At 33.4% G+C, this 18,575-nt stretch overlaps 1 protein-coding gene across 5 annotated transcripts; it reads right to left on the bottom strand.

Moving 5' to 3' along the window:
* Positions 1 to 1,912: 1,912 nt before the first annotated feature.
* On the bottom strand, positions 1,913 to 17,524 carry chinmo (Chronologically inappropriate morphogenesis). Of its 5 annotated transcripts, XR_011780167.1 has the most exons (9): positions 17,306 to 17,390; positions 17,071 to 17,233; positions 15,906 to 16,917; positions 7,376 to 7,542; positions 6,598 to 6,827; positions 5,705 to 6,530; positions 5,453 to 5,623; positions 4,963 to 5,362; positions 1,913 to 4,745 (listed from the first exon to the last, which is right to left on the bottom strand). XR_011780167.1 is itself a non-coding variant. In XM_071888580.1 (8 exons), exons 3-8 carry the CDS (start codon positions 16,691 to 16,693, stop codon positions 5,019 to 5,021), a joined length of 2,526 nt encoding a protein of 841 aa, XP_071744681.1. In that variant the 5' UTR covers positions 16,694 to 16,917; positions 17,071 to 17,233; positions 17,306 to 17,482; the 3' UTR covers positions 4,885 to 5,018. The 5 variants fall into 5 exon arrangements, 2 of the variants coding, with proteins under 2 accessions (XP_071744681.1, XP_040567549.1); XR_005864120.2 differs by having other exon boundaries at positions 17,071 to 17,524; XR_005864121.2 differs by having other exon boundaries at positions 3,577 to 4,748; positions 17,071 to 17,524.
* Positions 17,525 to 18,575: the final 1,051 nt, after the last annotated feature.

Below are 18,575 nucleotides of genomic sequence, written 5' to 3'. Positions count from 1 at the left end.
CTTCTGCTTCTTCCGTATCAATGGGATTCTTAATCTCCTAAAAATCACTATTCATAAGTATATTTAAGACCATTTTGCCAAGACGACGTTCGTGGAAAGTTAGCTCTACATGTTGTCCGTACTTTGCTGCACTATAAAGTCAAATGTATAAATAAAGAGCTAAATAACACTATCAAAAGAGCCAAAAGAAAATTATAAATTATAAAGCATTCGTATCTGTTGTCACATATTAAAATCATGTCATAGAAATTGGCAATAAATATCATTTTAGGTAATATTTTATATCATCATTGTAATTGTTCATAAGATTAGTTTTACGCACTGAGTGGACAGGGGAGCCACTATCAACATTAGTTACAAAATCGTCTTACTGGGCCTCTATATATATGCTCTGTGATATATGTATGTATAAATGTAGATATTATATAGGTCGGTGGGTGTCACAACAGAAGAGCGGGAGAATGAAATAAACAAAAACACTGGCAAAAATTACTCCATTGGCGATCTTCAATTCTATTCTGAGTCTGGCAAGGACTTACAATTATAATTCCACAACAAATCTTCCAGGTTACTCTTTGTCTTTGATGAGCACACACAAATGTTCTATTAGGGGTTGAATGTAATAAAAAAGGAACTTCACTACTCCGTGAGTTAAACAATACTGACAACTCCAAACGAAAAGAAAATTCATTCTTTAGTTTATCAATTTCATAAAAAAGAGTAAGCTAAAAAATACATAAGATTTTCATCAATAAGAAATAATTGAAGTAGAGTTCTGTGTCAAGAAAAAACAAAGTTTAGACCTTAGAAAAGGAAAAACTGTGGGGATAAAACGTCTCCTCCCAAACGTTCTTTAAATTGTAGTAATTAACACTTCCATTTTCGATTTATTTTATTTTTGCATACTGGTAGGACACGCCATTCGAAATATCTTTGTAGGTCAGATAATAAAAGTAAGTTCTAAAAACGTTTAAATTCACGCAAGTAATTCACCAGTAATTGGAATCAATTATTTCAATCAAGGAATAACCGTTACCCGTCTGAAATATACAGCCCACCTTGTACTATGAGCAGTAATGTAAATCGTTTTTATGGAATTGATAATCTGAAAAATGAATTTTCTTTTCCTTAGCAGTTGTCAGTATTATTTAACATTCAGAGTAGTGAACTTCTTTTTCTACTACAATCAAACCCTGATAGAACATTAATGTGTGTTCATATAATGTGGATTTATTGCGGCGTTATCATTGTAAGTCCTTGTTCATTTTCTTCTCGCTTGTCACAGTTGATAGTAGCTTTTCTCCAAAACATTATTCAAATTGTGAGGCTTACCATGTTTATTTTCGGTTTCTCTTTTTAAACATGCCCATTATTTATTCACAAGATTTTCATCACTATCAATACACCTCTAACTTGTGTTATGTCATCCCCTATTTAGAACTGATGACTGGAGTCCTCTCCAGTTCAATCTTGTATATCAGTCCTAAAACTTTTAAAGTTTGGTCTTTGTTAACATTACTTAATTATAATTTTTTTTAATCAATTCTAGTCCTACTAATCCGAAGGAATGATTCTAAGATTATCCTTATCCTAAGACTGGAGTGAATAAATAAATACCAACAACACACTACCTTTTACCATGCCCCAAAGATAAATAAAAAAACTACACCGAACGAATCCAAACATTTAATAATTAAGGTTTATTCATACCTAAAGATATATATAAGTAGACAATATAATCTCAAAGTATACGCAACATCATTCTTAAAAAAAGTTATTCTATTTAATTTTCTACACTTAGAGTGTATACAAATTTAATTATAATTAAATGTAATAATAATAATAATATTGATAATATAATTAACGGTAACATATTTTTTTTTCTTTTCAAGAAAATTCTATTTTCATTTCATTTGGAAAAAAATGTTTTTAACTTATTTCTATCAGTCTTGTAAATATTGAAATTGGAAACAAGAATGGCATGGGAGGAAGAAACGAAGAGAAAAAGAGTTGGTAAGGGTGAATAGATGAAAAATTCGTAAAAGGTTTTAGTAAAAAATACAATTTTACAAAAAAAAAAAAAAAAGATAAATTTTGAATCTGTCTTTATTTTTTCTCTTTCTTTAAAAAATGCAATCTTTCAAAAGGTTGAATCAATTATGATTATTATAGGGATGGGGGAAGTTGCCAGGATATCACTTGTTTCATGAGAAGAAATAGAGGTTAAATGAACTTTTAAAAAACTAAAAAAATATCGGTCAACAAGACGGTCAAGTAAGTAAATATCTCCATTACAGAAAAAAAAATATAATTAAATGAATTTTTTTTGCACCAAATACTTAATAAAAGAATCTGCATATTCGATGATTTCAAGAAAAAAACAGATGTAAAGTATTTAAATTATTGTTTAGTTTTGAAAATACTATTTTTTAAATGGCACTAGGTACCTTTCCATTAAACTATTTTGCCTCGAAACATTTTCCCATAATATATTAATAAATGTGATTTATTCTTTAGTATCGTTAATTTTTCATTAAGGTTGATGTTCCTATCGAATTTTTTAATCAAAATACACAATATGTATTACTATAAAACTCATTTATTAGTTGTTTCCAGTTGGAAAAATGATGGAATTATGTCCCAAAATTGTAATGCATACACCAACAAAATCTTACTATTTCATGAGTTCAAACCAGAGACAAAATATGTTCGAATAGAAGAAGTTATTTTCTTTTATCAATTCTCATTATACTTTATGGATTATTCATAGAAGAAAAGACTCGTGGATTTACAAAAAAAGCCATCCATTTCCATCATTTTCTAACAGAAAACAACCATTTACTGTGTTTTATAGTCAATTGCTTAAAAAAAATCAATGAGTACATACATTTCCAGCAAAAATCAACAATAACGGCGTATAAGTATCATTCCTAGATGTATTAAGGTAAAATGTCCTGAGGGAAAAGTTTATGGCAAAAAAACCCAACACCTTTTTAAATATATATTCATGGAGTAGGAAGGAAAGGGAGGAAATATATATATAAACTATCGAATATACATGAATAGTAAAAACACACAGAAAAAAAAATATATATGTTAAAAAGTGGTATTAATATGTACAATATTCAATTTTACAAAATAATAATGATTATTATCCTTATAATAATATTTTTAGCTCTAAAAATCTCATTTTTTCAAAAGAATATTTATTTTACATAGAAAAACTGAAAAAATCGTACGTGAAAAAAGAGAACCTGACTTTTATACAAATCCAAAATTGTTCGTGTTATTTGTGGATGGAATTGAGGGGATTCTTCATCTCTAGTATATAATTAACAACTTAATTAATTGATATATATATATATAATGGAATACATGTTCAAAATTGGATAGGAGAAGGAGGATAAAGTAAAATAATTTAAATAGACTGAGGTATTGATGAGAGTAAATATTGTTGTCATTGATCATACTCGTAATATCACTGTATCTCTCCTTTATAAGTCTATTATTAACATCAATGAATTCATTGCTGTTTGAATATAATATGTACGTAAATTGCAGATAATCTCTTAAGAAAAAAAAAAAAAAATCAACTGAGGTAGTTGGGCTTTATTAAATAAACACAAAGAGATGATTTTCCCTTGAAGAAAAGCAGGGGGTTCTAAATAAGTAAGTTATTTAAATGACTTTCTACAAATTCCTTTCTCCTTGTGTTCCTCTCATTAATTTATTTTTGAAAAATTGAGGTTATATGTTTCATTATTAAAATATATGTAGGAGGAATGTAGTTGCATTGAGTGCCATCTTTGAGATGAAATGCATTCACATTAGTTAAAAGTTTACCAGTATTTCACATAATATTAACAATTTAGGTATATGGGAAAAAAAGTATGTCAGTCTTAACTCCTTGCTTTAAAAAAAAATACAAATAAATTATTTTTAATCAGTAGATAAAAAGTGAAATATATTAAGAGAGGAAGAGACCCAAATCCTGAACATGTATTTCATACCATATACACTCCATTCATTTCATTAAAAATAATAGTGGTATGAATTGTTGGTGGTATACAAATGATTTTCTACTCATTCTAAGAAGTGAGAAAAACATCATTTCTTTATATCTGTTGAAGACCATTTTTGGTACTTGCTACAAATCAGGTTAGACTTTACTTTACCTTGCGATAAATGAACATATAATTATAATTTATAATAATAAAAAAACTGGCTTTGTTTTAAAACCCGCCAAAATAAAATGAGTTTAACATAGTTTAAATGTTCTTAAAACATTATGAAGTGTATCTTTTACAGGATAAACATTACTTAAGCAAGAGAAGGGAAAGAAATATTATTTAAAAAAAGAAAAGAAAGAAAAAAAAACAAAAAAACTTATGTGTGCATTATCTATATAAAAACAAGATTGTTAACATTAATGTAAATAAATGTAATTAAAGTCTCCCATTTTAAGTAATTATATATTAATATGTTGGCTGTGCTTGTACATATCGATATATAAGTTAACTTGAATACCTGTATTAATTTAATGAGAAATCAGTCAGCATATGTTATGAGGTGTGGGTTATTCTCAGCTTTTTTAATTCAGTATTAAAAAAGGATTTGAGGGGATTGGGGCATAAAATATTAACGGAGGAAATAACGACATTAAATATCATATTAAACATTATTTTCTTTTGCAATGACACATTTTTAGTCAGTCTTGTGGATTTCTAGAGAGGTCTGAGAGAACACTACTTAATAAAAATGATTTAAAAAAAAAAAATTCTTTACTAACCATCAAACTACAACACTTTTTTTTTACTTTTCTTTTTCGATTTAACTGATCACTTTTTTTCTTCAAGGGAAAAAAAAAAATCGTTCATTTTCTTAAAAAAAAAATACATACAAAACGTGGTTAATAAAGAATTCGAAAAAATTATCTTTTTATATCATCAGTCATGATCATACACATTTAAGCATTATGCTGGTGCAAAAATCTTATCAACTCCAGGGGGCATTAGATGTCATGGGTGTTTAGCTACTATTTCTGGGGTTGAATTTTGTCCATTACCAGATGTATTAGGAGAAGGTGGCTGTAGTAATGATGTAGCGGATGCTACAGCAGCCATTTGTTGCGCGGAAATCGGATCAGGAGGTATACGCGTAGAAGTAAATCGTGTAGGAATGTTACGACTTAGGTGACGATGTTCTCTAGCAACATGACGACGAACTGTATTATTTCGTGTGAATGTGCGAGGGCAGTATGGACACGACACTCTTATTCCCTGATGCCTCTGGCGAATATGAGCACGTAGGTTGGTTTCATAACCATAAGTTCTTTCGCAAAATGGGCATCTCAGCTTTGTACCTAATTATAAAAATAATGTTTCCGTGATTTTTCTATCAAGATATGATCAAATTGTCTTTATAAAAGATAGTAAAAGAAAGAGGTCATTACCGGTACCATTTTCAGGATCTCTAACATGAGAAGCTAATCTCACATAGTCACTAGCTGAAAAACCTTGAGCTAGAGTTACAGGAATAGGTAAAGTCCTTGCGTGTTGTTGAGCTAATCGTCGAAATGTTTCCAAATTATTGGCAGCAGTCCTAACATCTTCATCATTTAATCCTAATATGAAAGAGTAGATTTTAAGTTATGGGTTATAATGCAAGAATGTGAGAACTCAATATGAGTACAACAATAATTTACCTGAGGGATTTCTTGGAGGAGTAATATCATTCAGCCTTGATATTTCTTCTCTTGAATTCCTGAAGTCAGGAAATTTAGTCTGATGTGTAAGATCGTCATTATTAGTATTTGATTCAGGTTCGCAGTGTTCGGACTCTCTTCGCAGTCTTTCTTTATATGCACGGGATAATAAACCGGATGGTCCGGAGTTTAGTTCAGTCGTAGTAGAATCGGAAGGGAAAGATTGATGTTTCGAAAGGCCTGAAACAGGTGGTTGAGGTGAAGAGGAATTTCCCATACCTCTTGGAGGTGGTGGGACATCCTCGTAATCTTCAGCCTTGTTAGATGATGGACGAATCATAGGAGATGAGCGAACATAGTGATCGTCCTCTTCCTCTCTTTTAGAGACCGAAGGAGGACGATGTGGAGATGCTGATCCCCCACGTATCATTTTGGAATAACGTTCCCCTCCTCCGCAAGGTGAAGGAGACGCTTTATGATTAAAAGGTGATGACGAAGAGGGAAGATTGTTACTTCCACTACTAGCAGCCGCGGCTGCTGCTGCCGCTGCTGCAACAGCTTCGACTGGTCTTCCTGCAAATGTGGGCAATCGATACATAGGAAATTGTTCCCTTGGGTAATAGTTAGGAGAAGAATGTTCTGGTATAGGACTTCTAGTTGGTGGTGAGTCATCCCTCTCTCTCTTTTTCCTCATAAGAGGTGGGGATATGGGAACACCACCAGAATTGATAGGAGACCAAGACCTGCTACTAGTAGAGGCAGCCGCCATATGCATATTTTGATTATTTATTTCAATGTTTCGGGGTCCTTCGGACAAGCCCTTAACCTATGAGATTACAGAAAATTATGGATTAAAACCTTAATATATAAAAATGTTAAATAAGAGGTCATACCTGAAGTACTTCAGCAGTCTTGAGAACGCTGTTGATTCTGTCATGATGCAAATAGGCCTCACCTCTATACATAAAATGAAGCAAAATCTGAAGATCATCTGCTCTTGTTCCATCCAAAATGACAAAAAATTGATTATTTGTGGGGGCATTGATTGGCGCATGGCTAAATAGACTTTCAAAATGAGTGCTACACGCTGCTAACACGAGTCTGTGAGCTTTGAAGGTTTGACCTATAGAAATATTGATAATTATTGATTAATATTAATACAGATATCGAATAGAATTTTTTTATGATCATATGTATATACGTAACACTCATCAAGCTATTCTTATCTTTTTCAAACAATTTGTTTTTGTAGGTAAATAACGATGTAAAAAAGGAAGAAAAAGGCTTCAAAAATAATTGATTTGATTACAATGCTGAATGTACTCAACATGAGAAAAGTGCATGGAAACTATTCAACAATGAAACGGAAAAATCTACAATAAGGAAGGTTCAATTACATACTCTGTAATGCAGCGTACTGTGAAAAAAACTATAAATATAAATTGGATTTACAGCAACTATTAATTTGCTGAGTCATAAAGTGCCATACATAATAGCATACCGCAGACGGTAAATATTTGTTTTCTCTTAGCGAAAGAAGGAGGAAGCATGACTTTGGTGAATGTGTAGGTTACAATCTATGTTTGTACAAGAACATCAATATAAAAAGAAGAATCTCCCTTAATAACTGCATTAACTTAAACAAAATAGCAGATGAATGAATTATTATACCTTCACAGAATAGTGTAACATCCGAAAGAGTTTCAGACTCGAGCAATCCATGAAATGCTGTTAGTATGTTCGTTTCGTATTTGCTCCATTTGAGCTTATACTTTTCACTCCCCATCTTTCTCATTCTATCCCTTCCTTCAACGACGGAAAAAGTTGCTGTACTCTCCCTGTAAAGAAATAAAAATATATATACTGTAATATTCATGTACGAAAACGATTTTTTTGCTAAATGTAAAATGTGTATATAAATTTGCAGGCACGCGCATCTTGTGATTCTTTTTCTTCTTCAAATTTATCATTAAGTTAAGAGGCCGGTTTCAAAGTTCTACCTTTAAGGGTGAACCCACTGATTTTATTATTTGTTACTATATAGATAGTACATGTATTTCTTTTTCTTTCTCAAGCCGGTTGGTCTCATTTCTCTGTAGCATGCTTACTCTAGGTAATATGTTGTATACTTACATATTAAATCCTCTGAGTAAATGAACCTCATCTAACTGAAGAGGCTTCATCTATTACTACTAATAAGTCATCTGTTGCCTCATAATAATAATAAAGAAGCGTAGTCATCATCTATCTAAGAAATTAATAATGAGGTCGAAGAAAGGAGGGATTTGCCTTCGTCTATCACTCATATTAATTTATATGTGCAAAAGGCTGGGACAATCATGAAGAATATTAGACATTTAGTGAAATAATAACCATACAAGAGCCCTTCATTTACTACTCCTCTTTTACTCAGTAAGGACGATGAGTTGATCATCATCATTATTTTAACTACGTGGCAAAGGTTCATTTTAATTAAGATACAGGGATTCGCCCACATTAGATGATTGAACCAAGTCATACATCAATGTACATCCAACATACGATTTCTAGTTCGCAATGCGTTGTAGTCAGATACTACGAACATACATGGCTATATAATAATAATAATAATTTAACAGAAGAAAAAAAACAATAAAATAGTAAGAGGAGAATATGATCCTTCGTAGAATAGTAATACAAGTACATATAGAAATAGACCAGGACGGTGGTGGTGGTAGTGTGAAGGCTTGAGGCACTCAAGAGAATTTCGCTGATGCAATTCCGCCCGTTCAGCCCGTAAAGAACCTGCGCTTTCCATGCAGTTATGCACAAAAACTCACTCTCATTGGTCAATGCCGCATTAAAAAAAGCAATCATAAAAATAAACATTGTTTGCTCCTCTCGCGCCTAAGCCAAGCAGCAAGACAGAAGCACACACGCAGAGGCAACAAGAAAAAAGGAGAGAAAAAAGCGCGCGGGGTTTTATTAGTGTAATGCGAAATCACATAACATCATCGCGCGCCAATTTTCATTATTGCTAACTACTCATTCAAATTATTGGTGTATTTTATAATATTATTTAATTATGGGAATTAAAAAAGAGGCTCTTGGGATTTCCCCCCCCCCATTACTACTTTGCCTCGTTCAGAGACTTTGTATATGAGGTGCACAATCATCCGAGGATCCTTTGTCTTCATAATGCAGTTTACAAAGAAAGTTATACAAAATCACAGGCAACTAACGAGTATGTCAATATAATCGGGGATCTTTTGCAGATTTTACACGATTTTCTTCTCGTGAGGATTCCATAGCACCCAAAAAGTAGGTTCATACATAAGACACGACAACAAACACTTGAAAACGAAGTAATTACTTACTTGGGAGGTGCACATGGCTCCTTTGTCTTCTGGTTACTGTGTAGTAGTGATTCTGAGGTAATAATTGGTTCGTCAATTTAGCAGGAATTTATTTTAATATTTTGTAAATTTTTGTTATTTTTTTTTTTTTAGTAGTAGTAGTGGTTGTTGTGTTGTTTAGAGTGTAGAAGTATGTTTTCCCACTGAGTGCAGTTTGACTACTACACTCTTGCGCGTACTGCAAATCATTCCCCCCCCCCTCTTCTGCTTGTTATTCTACCGGAAATCAACGTAGACACTCGGCAGTATAGGCAAAGCGGTCTCGACTCTCTCTCTCTCTCTTTTGTATGTACTATGTATTTTATAGTTCTCTCTTTATTACACTTTACGACAACAATGTATGTATGTAATGTACATTATATGTATATATATATATATATACGTTAGATTCCTTTGGCTGCTGCTGTTTCTTCTCCCTACTCCCTTTACAACATACACTTTTGTTGAAAGAAAGTTAATCACCAAGGTCATCCTTGAATTTCGGTGATTCTAGGGCCGGGAATGCACACTATTATTATATTCCCGTAGAGTGAACAACAAATCATTTATCATAGTAGATATTTAATTAGGAGTTATTACTGTTAAATGCCCGTCTTATCTGCAGTTGAATGGCTCTAGTATTGTGGTAAAAACCTAATAGGATATTATATAATTATGAAATCATCAGCTTAAAATGAAGTTGTTAATGGGAAATGATGTCTCGGAGTATTTCGAATTGTTCGATAGAGATTCGACGTACTCTTAGTGTTTAACATTTGAGATCTTCTCAGGTTTTGATCGGATAGAGTACGCTCTCTATTTTGTACATTAGACAATCTCCACAGTGTGTAAGAATAGCCACTTGGACGCCCTCTATTCAATCAAAACTTCACAGGATCTCACATTTTAAGTAATAAGAAGAAGTAGGACTTCTGTACATAAATTTAAATGACTCAGAGGCATAAATTGGTTGTGATAATAACTTTGTATTGAGCTTTGATTACCTTTTCAGTCATAATTATCCTTTAAAATCCTATTGAGTTTTACTGCGATACTTGCGTCATGCATCTGTCGTTAACAGCCCCTATAGTACATATTTGCAACAAATGCAAAAAATGTATTTACTTAAGACATTGTCATAGCAGCAGCTTAACAACTATTTCCTTTCGATAGAGACTTTTTAACGCCCTTACAGCTTGTCTGCAGATGCACGGTGCTAGTATCACGCCAAAACTTTGTAGGATTTAAAAGGATAATTGAAACATGGTGAAAATTGAAAAATTGCAGCAAAATGTAAAGTCGTTATCACAAGCAAATGATGCCACGGAGAATTTTGAATTATGTGATAGAAATTCGACGTCCTTATTGTTTAAAATGTGAGATTTGATTGGATAGAGAGCATTCTACTAGTCATTAGTACATCAAACAGTTCTTATTATTGTTTAACATGCTATACGACCACACTTGTCCACAGATACACAGCAGTAGTATCGCTGTAAAACCCAATAGGATTTTAATTGAATCATTGAAACATAATGAAATGTGAAAAATCCAAGTTAGACTTCTTCCTAGTGATTAAAATGTGAGATCCTCTCAGATTTTGATTGGATGGAGTGTGTTCTAGTGGTCATTAGTACATCAAACAGTCCCTATACTACATCATTGACAAAGGGATATATATACATAAGTATTAAGGGGATTCGAAGGAGCCTACATGTATATTCGATAGATATACAGAAAGCGTTGCGTAAATACATTGATATATATATAAAGGACCGCATCTCAGGAAAATCCTCTTCCTTTCTACTAGTTCTCTTGCATTTTTTAAAATAATAATAACATAAAGAATCAACGACAACAAGAACAAGAGGAAAGCTCTCTACTACTTCATAAGCTCCCTGTTTCTTTCTCTCATTGTATATATATATATATTCTCCCTCAAAGTAAGAGAGAAAGTGTAAGCCTTCTTCTTTCCCTATTTTTCAAATTAAATAATATTAAGTATATCCTTAACTTTTTCTTTCTATACTTCTACTCTCTTCCTCCTTCTCTCGCTCAACTGCAAGGATATCGCAGTGAAAATATGTATGTATGAATGTACAAATACAAGCATACATGCTTTACTGTACTACATATGGAAATGACGCGTTATCAAATTCTGTAAGTGACGACGAACTGCACCCTTTCCCTCCAAGAATGATTATGTAGTATATATTATTTATATATACACTGGAAGAAGAGTAACCTTTATGTAAGAAAGATAAGCATTTTGAATTATTATGCTTGTATTAATAATGGTGTTGTTGTTGTTTTTCTTCTTCTAGGGGCACCCGCACGCTCAAAAAGTAGTTGTTATTTGAACAAAGAATCAGCATTGTCATAATGAAAAACTGGATATTTCTCTCTACTTATTTTTTATTGCATAACAACATCTGACTACATGGGTATTATTATTATATTATGTAGGGAGGCGAGAACAACAAAAGTTAGCCGTTTGCCTCCTCCTTCGACCGAATACTTTATAATACAAATTGCAAGGGTCCATTCCCCCCTTCAGTGGTAGCTGCGCTGCTCAGGCTTAAGGAACGATCACTCAGAAAATAAAGTAATTCTACTGCGAGGAATTGTACTATATATATATATTTGCCAATATCTTCTTCATGTTAGAGTATAAGAGGCGTATCAAAAGAAAGGAGATTTGCGTATAGTGTGATCCATTCATTTTGATGAGTAAAAGGAGAGAGAGAGAGAGCTGCTGTAAGGAGGCAGGGGAGAGCAGCTACACTCACATACATGTCATAATTATGTTCTTTTTCAAAACGATGGCATAGCATATATTATATAGTAAAAAAAGCGTAGTGTATTTCTCACACATACTGCAATGAGTGCATGCAGCAAATGAAAAGGCGTGCGGTTGAGTATGCCTTCTACTACTGATTGTAGCTTTTATTTGAATGTACAATGTAGCTTGCGAAGAGGAATAAGAAGGTTGATGATAATGATGACAATTTATTTCTTCACATCGTTTTTCAGCATTTTTGTCGGCCTTGAGAAATGATTCCAAGCGCAATGTGTATTTGTTCTTAGTTATAGCTCATATATATATATATATATAATATAAGGGCCTATCATAATAATGATATGTTCATAGTGCATGTTCCAGTCGTGAGGATCATTAGATTTTGACTAAGACTGTCGTGTCAGCATAATATTAGTTTATAAATATTGTAAGCGCCGCATCCGCGATTTCTCTTTCTTTTTATGCCTTCTTTAGGATGATTACTATTATAACAACTAATACACAGCAGTCGAAGCAACATGCTAATAAGCATTTTTTAATGCTAAGTCATCTTCCCGAATAAAAATGTACAAAAAATACAAACTCATTCATTCGTCCTTAGGATTGTTATTAGTAGTAATGTTGCCAATTAGCTTTTACACTCGTCGTGTATACTGTTATACATATATGTTGAGTACATGTTGCTACTTGTATAAGCTAACTGTACAAGTTGCAATAAAAAAAAGATGAATTACTTAAAAGGATTTAAATGAATAGGCTTGGGATGAGGATCATACAATAATTGAATTAATGGCGTATCGATCATTATTTAGAACGCATATTAGTTCTAAAACGGGTTGAGTTTGGTCCTTGATGACGTCACTCAACTTTATTTTTTATTTTTTTCAAATCAGTTCTAGTACTGAGAGTCCGAAGGACCCATAAGACTGAACTGGACCGAATAAATAAGGAATAAATTGAATGTTCCATGAATGAACAATATATTTTTTTGTATTATAACGTTGTGTACAGGTTGCTATGTCTGTACAAGTTACAATTTCTACGTCTTAAAATTCATTATTCAATTACAACATTATTAATTCTATCTACCAACAAGCTATTCACTGATACTATCATTTTATTTTGATATTTTACAATTCTATGGTTATTATGTATTACTAAGTAGTATAACTTTGGGCATTAGAACTGTTTAATGTGGCAAAGAATACTTATACGGAGACATTGGGCTTTAGGACAATTTTGCCGTATTTTTTTTTGTTTGCAATTTTTTTTAAATGCCAAATTTGACAAATTGATTTTTTTAGAGGAGACAAAATTTTTTTTTTTTAAATTTGAGAATTAAACTTTTTTTTAGAGACTCAATTTGTACGATAAACAATTTTTTTTATTAGAAGGGAAAAGTGGATTTTTATTTTTACTGAGAAGCATTTGATTTAACATTTTAAGTTGAGATAATTTTTTTTATTGTGAGAACTATAAAAATTCCGCTAAAGTTGGGAGGAGGGGTAGGGTAATGGCCCCCGGATGGTTCCAGCGCCACCGACTTCAGCCCAAATCTACTGTAAATCCTTCATTTAAAATGATTCATCTCATTTTTTGGCTGCAACTTGTACAATTTGTATAGCACAGTATGCAGTATACAGTATGTATTATTTATTTTAAAAAATGGTCATCCCACCTACCAACTATTAGATGATTCTATCATTTAATTTTGATATATTACAATTACATGGTTATTATATATTAATGAGGTATATAACTGTCGTAATTTGATCTTTGTAATATACCAAAGAAAACTTATATGTATTTGAGTAATTTGTATTAAAATAGTCAAAAATGACACCATCAATTTTTGGATCATTTATGGAATATTCAATAATTGCATGTTCCGCATCCCAAGTACTGTAAATCTTTCAATTAAAGGCCTAGTCTTGCATCTATCCTAGGACTGATTGCCTAATCAGTCTCTCCCCCTCCCCCCTTTTTATATCGGTCCGATCTTTATTTACCATTCAACGGTCTTAAGGTCCAATACCTCAGTCCTTCAGTCTTAGTTATCTTTTTAGATATTCTTCACTCTTAGGAATACAAAAAATTATACATGATAGCTAGTATAAAAATAAGTTAACACACGTCCTACTATAAACTTAAGATATCTTGTCTCTTGAAAAAGGTTATGTTGAACAGTTGAAAGGACAAGGTTAGTCATATTAGACCGATCTAACACTAAAAATGCTTCATTTTTTGTTTGTTTGCAACTTGTAACCAACATATATGGATTATATAATAGAAATACAATAATAGCAAGGCAACCCTTTTGTCAGAAAAGAAGGGGAAATAATTTTTCTTCTTTCCCTCCTCTTCTCCTTAACAACAGCGCAATAGAATATCCAAGGAATAATTCCTTGATACATTTTTTTATTTCTTATTTATAGGTGTGTGACGTCACTAATGGAAAGTTAGTTACACACATAGGGGGCGCCACATACAACCAAAGCAATATCATTTACTTTTTTTTAAATGCGTATTTTCTTTTCATTCCTTCTTTCTTTCTCTGTATATAGTCCATGCAGATAAATGTATTTCACTTGAATTAAATAATTTATCGAATGTGGTGTGTGTATAAGAGGAGTAAAGAGGAAGAAGGAAGAACTCTATGACGTAGAACAACTGTAGTTGCCTTACATAGTTAGATCCTTCATTTGATCTCTGTCACTTATAAGTCAGTGTAAATATGTTAATGGTATGTTCGTCCTTATTTATAACTGTAGACTGCAGTTCCGTCCAATTCAGTCTCGGTCCAGTCCAGTTCAGTCCTAAAATTTTTTGTCCTTCATGACCTCACTCAAATTTATTTCTTCTTGTTTTAATCAGTTTTAGTACTGAGAGTCCGAAGGACCGACATTCTTAAGGACCCTTGCTAAGACAGGACTGGACCGAATAAATAAAAACTGACACAACACTAAGTTAGGTAGTTACAAGATATCAATGTACAATTTATAGAGCCTACTTACTTACGTTGAACTCACCAATGGGTAACAATCTACGTAGATTAATAAGTAATAACAAGATATTTCCTATGTACATAAAATCTAGGTCATCTGGATTTTTGTAGTGAGCGGATTGTCTAAGTAATAAAGTATGGACAAATAAGGTATTTTTGCACATTGACAATTATATTGTCAATAGGGTGGTTTGATTTTCAACTTTTTACGAATTTTGATTACGGTAGGTGCAGAAAAGTTGTCAAATGGTATGAAAATGACCTATGCAAAATATCTTTGTCCTTCGGGGTCATTTGTAGGTCGCACATCTCGATTTTTACATTTTCAGAAAGGAAGGATCAAAATTATTTTATGTTATTCTCTCTTTTTTTCTTCGTAGGGTAGCTTTAGAAAAAAAGGAACACTTTATAAATACATTTTATAGGCTAGAATAATGTCTATCATCACTAATTTCTGTAAAATAAGGATTGATACTGTAATTTGATATTTATTGACGAAGTAAAAAAACAACTTTTGTCTCCTTTCAAACTTTGGACAAGATGTGCGACCTAAAGATGACCTCGTAGGGTAATTCAATTTTGTATAGGTAATTTTCATACCATGTGACAACTATTTTGCGCAGGCCATAATCGAAATTCTAAAAAAGTTGAAAAACATACCAGCCTAATGTAAATATATTTATGAAATGAAATAAATCCTTGACGGGGGAAGGACTCAGGAAAAACGTACAGAGGGAAAGGGGTAGCAGACGCATAGGTGACTGGTGAATCTTTTCTTTTTGGGAAAAGGGGAGCTGTGATGATTATATTTTAAAAAGTGAAAGTTAGGAAGAGTACTGTTGTTGTTACTAAGGACTGCTATAACTATGGATCTGAATCCTAATGTCAGAAGAGGTATGTTTGTGTGTGGGGAGGGGGGTGGTTGAGTGATAAATAAATAAAAGGTGTAAGCTGCAAGGACACATTTACAAACATAAGTGACATGATCGTTCATAATATGTTATAATATGTGAAAGAATTTACCTATTATTCCGTGAAACATATTCCCAGTCGTCATCCATGTGAACAACTCTACTGCCACTCCCGCTGTTACTGTTATTGCTACCCCGATGTTGGAGGTGTTGTTGTTGGTGGTGCGGATGGGGCGGGTGAGGATTCTCATCTCGATAGTAGTGCACGTTAGGATGCCCATGCTGCATTTGCTCAGTAGAAGAAGAATAAGAGGGTCTCTCTGGGGATCGGGGATGATGTCGGGAATAGAAAGATCCTCCACCATTGGCAGGTAGTGGGGGTTGGGGTCCATGATCTTCCCTCGACCGGTGATGGTAAATGACAGGGGATGAACGGGGAGGATCAATATAGTGGGCGGTTGGAGGTGGCGGTCCAGGACTTGGTCCTCTACCTCCACCACTCGTTGTTGATGTGGGCCTACGAGGGGTTCCTCCATTACTACTACCCCCATTGTTATTAGTACTGCTGTTGGTGGTGGGACCATTGGCACTGGCACTCGCATTGTTATTGCTTTTACCACCAATACTATTGTGATTGGAGGTCGTACAGCCGCTTGTACTATTTGTGTTATTATTATTATTAGAGGGTGCGTTGCTGTGTGAGGTTGTCGACATGTTGAGAGGTTCTTCTTTCATCAAAGAAATCGTTTTATCTTCCAGAATGATATTACTCGTTGACGTCAAAGTCGTCTCTCCTTCTTTATCTACGTGATGATGAGGTTGTTCCTGGGTGTGTTGGGGCTGGAGAAGACGTTGTTGATGAGGATGAGGATGATCACTGACTTGCAAAGTTTTTTTCATGTATGATATTTAATTGGACTTTTTAAAGATATCAATGTATTTATTAAGAGTCTGACTACGAACAAGATGAGTCAGTTGTTGTATTATTTATTTTCCGTTGTTGCAATTTGTTTGCTTTTTTTTTTTTTTTGCAAAGCAAGGGGGAACGGGGCGGGAGTATAAGGGGGTGGGGTGGGGTATGAGGGTGACTTAATTACTATCTATGCTCTTCATTAAAGTTAAATCTGTGGCAAAAAGAATCCATCAACAGAGAGAGAGAGAGAGACATAGGGAAAAAGTAAGGAGAAAAAAGGAAAAAAATGAAATTATTAATAAGTATTTGAGCAACCTGATGAGGCTTAATGACACATATAATTCAAATAATAAAAAAACCTTACTTCGTCTCGCATTCATAATGACAGACGCATTTTCGATGAATTCCTTTCTTTAGTTGGATTTATATAGTGATGAATGATGAGGGTTGATGGTTCTTCGTCTTCTTGAATTGTGCTACTCCTTCCTAAGACAACTACTACAACGACTACGCCGAGTCTAAAGATCCTACCAACGATAAGTACGACAGCAACTCCTGTTAGTCTGTCCTCGTTCGTTATATAAATTAAATATACATACATTAAATGTATGAAGAATAATCAGAAGGTTCGCCGTTTGTTGTTTACTTTAAATTTTTTAACGCGAGACTAAAACCTTCCTATATTAACTAAAATAACTATCAAGTACAAAAATAATAAGAACACAAAAAAAAAAAAAAAATATCTGCCGAACTCTCCTTCGGAACCTGCAAAAATGGCAGAGTTAAGCGGCTGCAAATGCAGAATTATTCCACTCAATACGCTTTTGATAATATTATTATATACATTTTTTGCCGGTTGCTCCTTTTGGTGGTGGTGTAGTCAACGTCAAAATCGCCCTCTTACATTTGCAAAAAAAAGGAGCGCTATTATTGCATCAATGTGCGAATTTGTTTGCACCGGCCTGCTTCCTAAAGTTCATTCACATTTTTTAAATGTGTGCAAAAATATGTGCAAAAAAATCATTAGATAGAAATTTATTATTTTTATTATTTTCCTGCGAATTTTATTATAGATATACTATTTGTTCTCCCTTCCTCCATTTGCCTTCTCTTCTTTCGTGTGTGTATTCCTGATTCACATACATACTTACTCACTCAAAGTCCTCCTCAATTCAGAGGAGTATCTGGGTCATACACACATAAGGCTTTCTTCTTCTTTTCTATATGTTTTTTTATTCCCTTAACCTCATTCAATATTGTGTAGTTATTATAACTTACTACAAACTACGTTTCTGCACAGACTCTCTTCATTCGGGGGCCTTCCTCTTCTCCTCTTCTTCTCCATACAAAAATAAAGAAGAAGAATAGGAGAAAAATCCAAAGAGAGAAAAGAAGGAAGAAGGAGGCCTATATCAATAATGTAATAATGATTCTTAATAATAATGGCGATCATGTTAAATATCATTTGTTTCATTCAATGACAGTGGCTCTCAAACTTTTTACAGTCGTAGCGGCATTGTATTGTACAGCTTGTATTGTGTGAGTCCTTATTTATTCAGTACAGTCCAATCTTAGGATCCGTCCTATTAGTCATTATTTACTCGGTCCTGTCGAGTTTTAGGACAGGTTCCAGCAGTCCTTATTTATTCAGCCCAGTTCCGTCTTAGGACAGGTTCTATTGGTCCTTATTTATTAGGTCCAGTCCAGTCTAAGGACCGATACAGTTTAGTCTTAGGACCGGTCCTATCAGTCCTTATTCAATCGGTCCAGTCCTGTCTTAGGACAGAGTTGTCAGAGTTGATTAAAATAAAAAATATAATTGAGTAACGCTATTAAGGACCGAACTTTATAAGTTTTCGAACTGATATG

Source organism: Lepeophtheirus salmonis, chromosome 5, assembly GCF_016086655.4.
Source record: "Lepeophtheirus salmonis chromosome 5, UVic_Lsal_1.4, whole genome shotgun sequence".
Classification (NCBI taxonomy): Eukaryota; Metazoa; Arthropoda; class Copepoda; order Siphonostomatoida; family Caligidae; genus Lepeophtheirus; species Lepeophtheirus salmonis.
This window is presented reverse-complemented; position numbering and strand designations above follow the sequence as displayed.